Below are 12789 nucleotides of genomic sequence, written 5' to 3' on the forward strand. Positions count from 1 at the left end.
ATATCAACTTTCTTTTCTCTTGTAAGTTGTCGCGCGTCTAGAGATGCGCCACACTCGCGTTTTAGGTGCGGGGATCCCAACCAATGCTTACCTAACTTTTTAAACATGATACTTTTAGCCCTGCCCCAAATCTACACACGTGTATTTCACTTGTGGAAAACTATCGATTTGCACTGTGTTCGGTTTGGAAATTCCCACCCCTTTTCTCTTGTAATTTCTTGCGCGTTTAGAGATGTGCCAAACTCGCGTGTTACGTGCGGAGATCCCAACCAATGGTTACCTAACATTTTAAAGATGCTACTTTTAGCCCTTCCCCAAATCTACACGTGTATTTCACTTGTTGAAGTCTATCGATTTCCACAGTGCTTGGATGGGAGATTCTCGCTCCTATCAACTTTCTTTTCTCTAGTAAGTTCTTGCACGTTTAGAGAAGCGCCACACGCGCAGTTTTGGTTTTGAGATCTCAAACTATGCTTAGTGGACTTCTTAAAGATGCTAGATTTAGCCGTTTTTCACATCTACACACGTGTATTTTACTTGTGGTAGTCTGTCGCTTTGCACAATGCTTGGTTTAAAGATTCTCGCCCATTTATATTTTTTTCTCACGTGTTTTCGTGCGTTTAGAGATGCGCCCCACTCACGATTTCGGTGTCGGCATCTTAAACTATGCTTACTGTACTTTTCGAAGATGCTTGATTTCGCCCTTTCTCAAACCTTCACACGAGTATTTCACTGGTGAAAGTCTATCGATTTGGACAGTGTTTTGATTGGAGATTCTCGCCCATATCAATTTTGTTTCCCTCATAAGTTCTCGCGCGTTTAGAGATGCGCCACACTCGCGTTTTAGGTGCAGAAATCCAAACCAATGCTTACCTATCATTTTAAAGATGCTACTTTTAGCCTCCCCCAAATCTAGACATGTGTATTTCACTTGTGGAAAACTAACGATTTGGACAGTGCTTGGGTGAGAGATTCTCGCCCATATCAACTTTCTTTTCTCTCGTAAGTTCTCGAGCGTTTAGAGATGCGCCACACTCGCGTTTTAGGTGCAGAAATCCAAACCAATGCTTACCTATCATTTTAAAGATGCTACTTTTAGCCCTCCCCCAAATCTAGACATATGTATTTCACTTGTGGAAAACTAACGATTTGGACAGTGCTTGGGTGAGAGATTCTCGCCCATATCAACTTTCTTTTCTCTCGTAAGTTCTCGTGCGTTGAGCGATGCGCCACACCCGCCTTTTAAGAGCCGGAATCTCAGCCAATGCTTACCTAACTTTTTGAACATGCTCCTTTTAGCCCTGCCCCAGATCTACACACGTGTATTTAACTTGTGGAACACTATCGATTTGCACAGTGTTTGGGTTAGAGATTCCCGCCCATATCAACTTCCTTTTCTCTCGTAAGTTCTCGCGCGTTTACAGATGCGCCACACTCGCGTTTTAGGCGCCGGTTTCCCAACCAATGCTTTTCTAACATTTTAAACATGCTACTTTTAGCCCTCCCCCAAATCTACACACGTGTATTTTACCTGTGGAAGTATATCGATTTGGACACTGCTTGAATGAGAGATTCTCGCCCATATCAACTTTCTTTTCACTCGTAAGTTCTCGTGCATTTTAAAGAAGCTACTTTTAGCCCTCCCCCAAATCTAGACATGTGTATTTAACTTGTGGAAAACTGTCGATTTCCACGGTGTTTGGGTTGGACATTCTTGCCCATATCAACTTTCTTTTCTCTCGTAAGTTCTCGCGCGTTTAGAGATTCGCCACACCCGTGTTTTAGGTGCAGGGATCCCAACCAATGCTTACCTAACTTTTTAAAGAATGTACTTTTAGCCGTCTTCCAAATCTACACTCGTGTGTTTCCTTTGTGGAAGTCTATTGATTTGGACAGTACTTGGGTAAGAGATTCTCCCCTATATCAACTTTCTTTTCGCTAGTAAGTTCTCGCGCGTTTAGAGATGCGCCACACTCGCGGTGTCGGTATCGGGATCTTAAACTACGTTTACGGGAGGTTTGAAAGATGCTAGATTTGGCCCTTTCTCAAATCTACACACGTGTATTTTTCTTGTGGAAGTATGTCGCTTTGGACAATGCCTGAGTTAGAGATTTTCGCCTATTTATATATCTTTTTTTCACTCGCTTGTTTTCGCGCGTTTAGCAATGCGGCAAACTCGCGTTTTTGGTGTGGAGATCCCAAAGTATGCTTACGCGGTTCTTTAAAAATACTAGTTTTGGCCCTCCTTTAAATCTATACAAACGTATTTCAGTTGTGGAAGTCTATCGTTTTGGACAGTGTTTAGGTTGGTGATTCTCGCCCAAATCAACTCTCTTTTCTCTCGTAAGGTCTCGCACGTTTAGAGATGCCTAACTTTTTAAAGATGCTACTTTTAACCCTCCCCAAATCTACACACGTGTATTTCACTTGTAGAAGTCTATCAATTTGGACAGCGCTTAAAGTCTCCGAGACCCGGCGATTTTGACCGACCGATTTTGACCAGCTTTGTGTCGATTTCCAGGAACTTGGGCGATTTTTCCGAGTCCCAGGGACTCTAAACTAATTCGAGAAGACTTTGATTTTTAGTGAAATGGATAAAGGAAAATTTTTGAAGGCTTTGTTTTGAGAAGTCTGGCCGAAATATAGCCACCTAGTGACTAGAAAGTCGTCGAGACCGGGCTACGCGAAGCGTAATTTTGACCTACTTTGGGTCGATTTCCAGGAACTTGGGCGATATTTCCGAGTCCTACGGACTATAAACTAATTCGAAAAAGCTTTAGTTTTCAGTAAAAGGGACAAGGAAAATGTTTGAACGCTTGGTTACGAACAGTCTAGCCGAAATATATCCCCTCCTTGGCTCACTTAGTGACTAGAAACTCGCTCAGACTGGGCTACGCGCAGCGTGATTTTGACCAACTTTAGGCCGATGTCCAGAAACTTGGGTAATATTTCCGAGTTCCAGGCACTCTAAAATAACTCGAGAAGACTTTGCTTTTTAGCGAAATGGACAGAGAAAAAATTTTGAACGCTTCGTTATGAGCAGTCTGGCCGAAATATAGCCACTTAGTGACTAGAAAGTCGCCGAGACTGGGCTACGCGCAGCGTGATTTTGACCAACGTTTGCTCGATTTCCAGTAACTTGGGCCATATTTACGAGTCCCAGGGACTCTAAACTAATTCGGTAAAACACGCGAGTGAAAAAAAGATGTAAATGGGCGAGAATCTTTAACCCAGGCATTGTCCAAAGGGACAGACTTCCACAAGTAAAATGCACGTGTGTAGATTTGAGAAAGTGCCAAATCTAGCATCTTTAAAAAGTAGTTGAAGATCCCGACAACAAAAACTCGAGTGTGGCGCATCTATCAACGCGCAAAAATTTACGAGAGAAAAGAGAGTTGACATGGGCGAGATTCCCTAACCCCAAGCAGTGTCCAAATCGATAGAATTCCACAAGTGAATACCCGTGTGTAGATTTGGGGAGGGGATGAAAGTACCATCTTTAAAATGTTAGGCAAGCATTGGTTGGGATCCCTGCACCTTAAATGCGAGTGTGACGCATCTCTAAACGCGCGAGAACTTACGAGAAAAAAGAAAGTTGATAGTGGCGAGAATCTCTCGCCCAAGCACTGTCCAAATCGATAGACTTCCACAAGTGAATTACACGTGTGTAGATTTGGGGAAGGGCTAAAAGTAGCATCTTTAAAAAATTAGGTGAGCATTGGTTGGGATCCCGGCACCTTAAACGCGAGTGTGGCGCATCTCTAAACGCGCGAGAACTTACAAGAGGAAAGAAAGTTGATATGAGTGAGAATCTCCAAACCAAACACTGTCCAAATCGATAGTTTTCCACAAGTGAAATACACGTGTGTAGATTTGGGGCAGGGCTAAAAGTAGCATCTTTAAATAGTTAGGTAAGCATTGGTTGGGAGCCCCGCATCTGAAACGCGAGTGTAGCGAATCTCTAAACGCGCGAGAACACGCGGGAGAAAAGGAAATTGACATGAGAAAGAATATCTAACCCAAGCACTGTCCAAATCCGTAGACTTCCACATTTGAAATACACCTGTATAGATTTGGATAGGGCCAAAACTAGCATTTTTAAAGAGCCATGTAAGCATAGTTTGGGATCCCCACACAAAAACCTTGAGTGTCCCGCATTGCTTAATGTACAAATACACGCGAGTGAAAAAAAGATATATATGAGCAAGAATCTTTAACCCAAGCATTGTCCAAAGCGACAGATTTCCACAAGTGAAACACACGTGTGTAGATTTGGGGCAGGGCTAAAAGTAACATCTATAAAAAGTTAGGTAGGCATTGGTTGGAATTCCCGCACCTAAAACGCAAGTGTGACGCATCTCTAAACGCGCGAGAACTTACGAGAGAAAAGAAAGTTAATATGGGCGAGAATATTCAACCTAAGAACTGTCCAAATCGATAGACTTTCGCCACTGAAATACACGTGAGTAGATTTGGAAGAGGGCTAAAAGTAGCTTGTTTCAAAAGTTAGGTAAGCATTGGTTGGGATCCCGGCACCTCAAACGCAATTGTGGCGCATCTCTAAACGCGCGAGAACTTACGAGAGAAAAGAAAGTTGATATGGGCGAGAATCTCCAACCCAAACACTGTGCAAATCAATAGTTTTCCACAAGTGAAATACACATGTGTAGACTTGGGGGAGGGCTAAAAGTAAAATCTTTAAAAAGTTAGGTGAGCATTGGTTGGGATCCCTGCACCTAAAACGCGAGTGTGGCGAATCTCTAAACGCGGGAGAACTTACGAGAGAAAAGAAAGTTGATATAGGCGAGGATCTCTTACCCTATGAGCGGACGCAAATGACTTCTACTGTAATTATCTCTTCCTGGTGTTTTTTTTTTGTTTGTTTGTTTGTTTTTTGTTTTGTTTTGTTTTGTTTTAAATTCTATGAGAACAGGACTGTATTCCTCTAAGGCTGTGGGTGTAATTCGTCAAAACACTGAGTTCTTATAAATCGTTCAGAAATTCTTCAATCCAGTTCAATTTCATGTTGCTGGCACATGGGTGGGCACTTTATATGTAGGCCATGATGAAAAATACCTTAAACTATTTTTACTGTTCATGATGCACTGCTATGTTAGTCTGCTTTATGAATATTTGACTGCTCTGGTCGAGTGTTTAATTTCAATATGGTTAAACGTTCTTTGTATGCGTTCCTGTTAAAAATGATGCAAAGTTGTTAATTTTAGTAATTTTAATTTGAAGACAAGGTCCTGTTAGTTCCTTTTTGTTACTTGATGAAAATTTTGCGGGGTTTGTTTTACCAGGGCGCTTCATGACGCCTCCTGGAATAAGCTATACCTTCCCTAGTTGAGTCGTGTTCAGTTTATCGTACGTTATTCAGGTTATTGATTGGAAAAATAATTATACTTTTGAACCTTAATTCCTCTATTTTCAGGGGATGGGGGGTGGGCTTACTTACGGGTTACTTACGGACTTTTACGATTCGTTGCGTGTGCGAGCCATTGGCGAAGCGATTGGGCATTGGTAGCCGTGCATGGTCTACTAAAGCACTGACAATCTATCTTAGCTCCATGTAATAAGTTTTTCCTCGCGCTTTGTTTTTTTTTTTTTGCCCTAGGCTGTGTAATTGTGCGATATTTTCTACAAAATAACTTCAATTGCCGAGCATGATAATGCTGCACGTGGCTCCCACTGCCAACGACATACTCAGACAAGTATTCCAGTTCATCTGGGTTTTTATTCCTTAAGATCTGTTTTAGATTGATTTATCAAACGCTCCTTTACGCCCTGGACAAGCATCTCGATGCCCGGGGGAGGTACTTTGGGAATTTCTGGGTGGGGATGTGTCGCTGGGACCCTGGAACCCTTAGCCTATACCAGAACTAGTTCAGCTGAATTTTGCCACCCTATACTAGAGTAAACTCCCCATATCCCCCCATCTATCGACACTGTTGAGGCTGATTTGCGTAAATTTAAACTTGCCGATTTGATTTTTTTATATTTTTGAGTGGCAATTCCTGGTTTCCTTAGTCTAGATAAAATCTTCAACCAACTAGTCAGTTTTGTGAAAAATGATACCCTATTCTAGACCCAAACGCTCTGATTTATATACCCTATCCTAGAGTAAACTGCTTGAAAACCATACCCTTGACAGCGGCACATACCTACATAGCCCATATATGGCAGTGCCTCCCCCCCCCCCCTTCCGGATCTCGATGCAAGCTCAGAGTTTATTGTGATGGCTTTCATTGGGTAAACAAGACATTTACATCTGCTCGCCGCGCTCAACATCCATTCGTAGGCACTTTGGTATTTTTAAGTTGAGTTCGTAGATCGGAACTTGGTTCAGGGGGAGAAGCAGAGGAAGGTTCATGTTGTGTAATTCGTTCATCATTGCGGGATTACTTGATTTATCGGCATTTTCCGGTTTTGTCCGCTCACGTTTTGTTCCTGCCCAAGTCTTTCTTCACGTGTGTTTAGACGTGATCCGATATATAATGACCTTGTTTTGTTCCAGATTATTGGTGTCGGTGGAGTCCGCCATCATTTGAAAGCATCGGGAATGACTCGAACGCACTATTTACTTTTAAAGCACTATTAATATCGTGACTTCATTTTAAAGCTTGTCTCATATTCCATCGGCCCTATCCAGTTTATTTTTTATTTAATATCATCGACCTGTCACTGAAACAGATTATGACGCCATCCCTGGCCGCAAGACGAAGAACCCTAGTGAGAGTATGTAAGGAATGCTAGGAAAATCTCCTACCATTTCTCTGCGGTACTTGCAGTAGACGTTCCCTGCGTCCCGTCATGTTGCCCGTTCACTACCCGAGCTGAGGATGGTCACTTGCCATACCCTGTGATTTAAGGCAATCCCATGATATTAACAAGAAACTAAATTTAGCATTAAGTTCTTCATTTTGTCCCAGAAACATTTCCGCTTCGTTCTTACATGTAATTTCTTGACTCACCACTCGCACATGCGACGACATTTATTTAAACTTAGTATATTCAATTACTTCTTTTTTAAGTACTCGGAGAGACCTGGGTATTTTTCTCCTAATTTTCGTAGTTGTTAAACTATAACTTTTGCGGTACTTAGATTTTAATTATTGAAAGAAAGAGTGTATGAGAAGAATTTATGCGGAGCATTCTATCAGTTATTTGGAGCCTTTAAAGCTTCAGATAATCATTCGTTTTGGCGTGTGAAACTTACAACTAGTTAAGTTTTTTTCAACAGGGGGATTGCACCACAAAAGGAAAAAAGCGCAAAATAGAAACAGCACACGGCAAACACGCCCAGCCTATAAATTTTAAGGCTAATGAGAAAAACGTGGGGTGCGAAATAAAATAAATTACCCACTTTGGCAAAGTGCAGTTGGTAACAATGGCAAACACGAGGAGCATTGCTGAATGATTTCGCCAGCTAACCGGCTTTTCAATACTGCAAAAATTTTCTAAATCTGGGTAACTTCGTAGCTTGAGAGACAATATCTGACGAAGCTAAATCTTTTAGGCATACAACGGCGCAAGTGCCCTATTAGATTTATCTAAACAGAGTTTTCCTTTTAGTATACAAAGAAAGACGTATAGCAGCGGCTGAACTAATATAATTGATCAGGTGGCTTGAGTGGGACTTTCAATGGAAGCGCATCTGCAAAGGTGTGTGGACACTTGGGTTAAACCTAATAAAACTTGCTCAGCCAGGACGCTACCATTATGTAAGACTTGCACGTACTTTCCAAACACGATTTATCTGTTGACGTTCTGTTTTCTACAAATACAAAATCCCAGCAACTCTACTAAGATGTACTGAGACCTTATTGATGCTATGATGAGCGGCAGCTGAGAGTCATGTGACTTACATCCAACTAAGATTCTTCAGCCCTAGAAGGAGTTAACTGTAGTACTGTCAATTTCTGAGTTACCCTGTGTGATTTAGACGTTTCAACCAGTTTGGATAATCTTATCAGAAAAACATGTTGCTTATTTAGAGGAGCGATCTGATACAGAGAAGGTTCGGTTGTACACTAATTATGGAACATAATTATTTGCTAGCCCCTGTGTCGAGTCTTAATCCCTACCCTATATACAAAACAGACGGCGTCATCAGGCCTCCTGTACACCCCGTCTCTTCAATTTATCCTCTGTTATTTTGGAATGACAACAGTGTTTAGGACAATAAATCTACTGTTATTATTTATTGCTCTGATTCCTTAACCATGAGACACTCACCCACTCTAACAATGTACCTGACTCCCCCTTTCCCTTCTGCTTCCCACTCCTACGTACCAGCATTATAATTATGTTCAAAACATTTGAGAGCAACAACATAAAGAAACAGTGGATTTAAACACTTTTTTTATTAGTCTCCCCATTTTAAAACAGTGCAATCCAGCATATAGTCAGATTACATGTGTTAATCTTTGGTGAAATCTGTTCAACCTGCAGAGAGAAAAAAATGAGAGCGTTCTAAACCTTTCATTGCCAGTTATCATATTAAATCTTATTTTTATTTAGTGTAACAGTCGTTTCAAATTGAATTTTAGTCTTGGTGTAAAATATGGTTGTTTAATACTTACAATTGTTGCATGTAACAGGGCAATCCCTCTTAAAGTCCGGCATGAAACGACAAAATAACTGATTAGCAGCACAGTCTTCTCGTTTATCTTTGCAACCTAAAAAAGGAAAAGATTAATAGAGGAAAGACTGAATGAGGAGAATTGTCACTGTTCACTCAGCTAAATAAAAAAAATAGGGCCTTAGCTTCCCCTTATTATAATCAATTCTGTATATCAAGAAAACTGACATAATTTATCCGTATTTAGTTGTTTATTTAGAATGCATTTAGTTTGAATCAATGTTATGTGCACACTGTTAATGTAGAATTAAACCTCTAGTTCTAAATATATATCATTGGTAGTCTGGCTAATAGTCCTTTTTTTTTTTGAAAAATGGTTCTAATTGACGTTTGGGTGAAGCGAGTCCTTTGGTTATGATTTAAATAAAACTGTGCGGATACGACTTCGTAGAACTTAACACTTAAGCGATAAAATGTTCAGATAATTCCTAGTTTTAAATAAATTAGGACGTAAAGAATAAGCCACGTAACAATTGCCAAATGTGAAGTAGGCCAGCAATCCAAACTACGAGTGGTTTTATATCTTATTTTGTACTTACCTGGTGGTATTGTTTTTGGAGGTCGCGTTGGTGCTGGTGGTCTGTTTTCTAAGGAAATACAAAATCGATATCTTTACACCTCTGGTTTGGTTAATAGGCCAGGGGAATATCATTTAAAAGAGATTAATGTCATTTACATTTGTAAAGACTCTCCGTATTAACCTCAGCTGCAAGCTATATTCCAGTCCAATACCGAAAATACGAATACGGTCCATTCTTATACAAATTGTTAAACACGAGTCCATGCAAGTAGCGGTGTAACAAGAGCAAGACCCGGACAAAACTGTCTTCAAATCACACTCCATCCAAATTTATTTTTTCGCTTGAGCAGTATTAAACTCAGTTCAACCCAAACCCTTTTGCTGGTGACAAGGGAGTGAAAGAAGGAGGAAGGGCTGAATATAGAGATATATCCTTTACCTAGCTTATCCATTATCCAAGGAATGTATGTTGTGATTCGTGCGAACACAGTGTTGTACTTAGTTGGACAGCCCCGTTTGCCAAAGCTAACAGCACCATGCAGATACCAAGTACCATCCTTTTCACAAACAAGCGGACCACCGCTGTCTCCCTGGCACCCTCCTGACCCACCCGAATGACCCTGTCCAGCGCATAGGTGAGCTTTACTGTCATAGCGACTGTACTTCTTTCTGCACTCTTCATGGGATACTATAGGTATCTTTGCTTGTTGAAGTATATCTGGAGATGATCCGCTGCCGGAAAGACGTCCCCATCCTAGCACAGACAGGACGAAAAAAAACTTAGGAGGTCTGTTAATCCGTTAAGATCTGTTAATTCCCGAAAGAGCCAAATGACTAGAGTTCCAAAGAATTTGTCAAAGCAAAGATTGATCGAGGAGATTGTCTAATTACACTGATCGTCTAATTGTATCAAATTACATCCAGTCAAATACGCTTGATATACGCTATCATCAGGTTCTGTTTTGTCAATTCTACGCTTAGTGTTACTGAATATCGTTATTAATTCTTGCTGGTTGAAAGACAATTGTAACATAGAAAATGCTTCTTTTAATTTCAGACTAACTGTGTGTTAAATATTCGTCATTTCCATTCTACTGTCGGTGATGACTTTATTTTTGGTAATCTTGTTTTAAAATAATTTTTAATATCAGCGATTGTCGAAGCAAAAAAGACAACATCCTCAAACAGGGATATAATGTAATCTCGTGTCACGGGATCTTTAAGACTGTTATGAACTTGTTAAGCATCAAATGAATTATATCTTTTGGAAATGCATTTGAAAGATCAGTAAAAAAAATGCATGGATTATTCGTTTTGCATTTCACGCAAAGGATCATCATACCTTTTGAATAACTTATTTTAGATATACTTATTTTACACCTGTTATGTAGCATTCCGTCCCGGGGCTTGGTTCTTCTGTAGGTAGACAAACTGGAGACACTTTATCGCTTATTTTTGCTGAACCTTTCAGCTCAAGCACAGCAATGTCGTGCATCAAGTTCTGCATGGTAAAGCCATCATGTTTGTAGACAGTTTTTACGTCGAACTCTTCTTGAACAGCAGTTGAACCCTTTCGTCTGTGACCACCTGATAAAGAACAAAATTGTCTTATCATATCACAACATGAACAGCTTGATTTTGCTACACCAGAACTAAAGCTGTCTACGAGGCATCGTCCCGGGGAGGAATCTCCAATATGAAAGGGTCGAGAATGCTCGTCGATGCTCGTTTAAATTAAACCCCTAAAGGAGAACAATCCGGGCGTGACTCGAGCGTTATTTGACCCCTATAGGCTCGATTACCAGCCGCTGTTCAGGAAAGGAGCCCGCGCTAGTAGACCGGACTCGAGATACCGGTGGAAATCGAGCCTAAAAACTGAAATGAGAGCGTGTTTTTATTACTATTTCTTCGAGTGCATCCTAAAAGATACTTTGAGACCAGAATCCTTGACTTATACCATATCTAATAATGTGAACCAATCTATAGCTACGGAATATCAATACGTACGAACAGAAACCGGCCCGCCTTTCTACTATGCAAGGATAAAGGTCTACGAAATTCCGCTAGCTATAGCGCCGGTAAAAATTTCGAGCGCACACCAATTGACATTACCTACTACTACTGTGTATCCGTCTGGATACGGGGACCGATAAACACAATGAGCCGCGGTCACAATCCAGTTAGGTCTGATTAGAGATCCACCGCAAATGTGGCGCCCTCTAACACGGAGAGAGACTTGCCATGGCCATGAATGAGGCGCTGCATTCTGACCATTAACCACGCGCGCGGAGAGCGGTCGCTTGCCACATCCTGAAAGGAGGAATTGTAAATCAGTAAATTAGTAATGTTAAGTTACTGGCAGACGCTATCTCAAAAGACAAGGATGTTTCTCAAGTTACTCAAGACCAAATGATAACATTTGCTAATGTGTAAGCGCAAATACATGTATAGGGAAATGAAATTGTTACTCTTGGAATGACTGTACGCTGAAACGGCGCACGTCTTATTAACTTCTGGGGCCCGTTTCTCGAAAGCCCCAGAAACTTTTTGAGCCCGTAAAGCCATTTTTAGTTCATCTGTAGCCAAATACGTAGAAGTGTATACGTCTTAAACTTCCTGTATGAAGGGAAAATCTGTTCATATTAAGAATATGCGAATAAAACAGCTCTGTAATCATAAGGTTCGAGATTTTGCTATGGCTTTTACGGGTACAAAAACTTTGCAGGACCTTCGAGAAACAGGCCCCAGGACTAGTCTGCTGAAAATGAAAAAGTTATGTCTCTTTAACAGTCATTATGAACATTATAGAGCGGTTTTCAATCGAGTGTCGAAATTAAGTAAGCAGGCAATTACTTTGGTTTTGGTTTTAGTTATTTACTACGGTTTGAAAGTGGCTGAGTAGTGTATCTGGTTGGGTTTTGGTTTTACGACACTCAGTTGAAAACCGCTCTAAAATTTTCCTTCTCCACCAATTTTATAATAACCAACTGTCTTACCCTGGATAAATGAAGGTGCTATTAGTGTAAGAATTATTCCAACGAAAAGTAGCATCTCTGATTCTCAAAATTCTTCTCAGGCTTCGTGGTTACTCTCAGCGTCATGAACCTTGCTGTAGGATGATGCTAACTTCAGTTTTTCTTTTATAAATAACTAGTCCCACAGTCTGTTTATATTTTTCTCAGCTGGTTATACTGTAGGAATATTGCTAATGGAAGCAAATGTAAATCATTGGGAACAAAAAAACGAAAAATACACGACAAAGCAATACTTTTCTAGGAATCACAAGTTCATTATTACAAATAGGTACACAAAATGTCTTATGTTAAACAAAAAATAAGTGCTCTAGCAGCAGGTAAACCAATATTCAATATTTCGGTCTCTGATTGTAGCAGGTTATAAATTACTTCACCTGAAAACTCATATAAACATCTTAAACCTGATAAAACAAGGGCGAACAAGCATCTAGCTGAGTGCTTTACCATACATGGAAAATGTCGTACCCTTCACGACAATTGACCTGATATTTTTCTTAATAAAGAGAAGACCAACGCTTTCTCTCCATCCATCCATCCATCCAACCATCCAACCATCCATCCATCCAACCATCCAACCAACCATCCATCCA

At 40.5% G+C, this 12789-nt stretch overlaps 1 protein-coding gene across 1 annotated transcript; it reads right to left on the reverse strand.

Moving 5' to 3' along the window:
- Nucleotides 1-8347: 8347 nt before the first annotated feature.
- Nucleotides 8348-12277, reverse strand: LOC145495532 (chymotrypsinogen B-like). The gene is made up of 7 exons (XM_081475176.1): nucleotides 12161-12277; nucleotides 11277-11474; nucleotides 10545-10751; nucleotides 9604-9918; nucleotides 9184-9231; nucleotides 8586-8681; nucleotides 8348-8448 (listed from the first exon to the last, which is right to left on the reverse strand). The coding sequence occupies exons 1-7, from the start codon at nucleotides 12213-12215 to the stop codon at nucleotides 8444-8446; spliced, it is 924 nt and encodes a 307-aa protein (XP_081331302.1). The 5' UTR covers nucleotides 12216-12277; the 3' UTR covers nucleotides 8348-8443.
- Between the last annotated feature and the right edge of the window lie 512 nt (nucleotides 12278-12789).

Source organism: Orbicella franksi, chromosome 1, assembly GCF_964199315.1.
Source record: "Orbicella franksi chromosome 1, jaOrbFran1.1, whole genome shotgun sequence".
Lineage (NCBI taxonomy): Eukaryota > Metazoa > Cnidaria > Anthozoa > Scleractinia > Merulinidae > Orbicella > Orbicella franksi.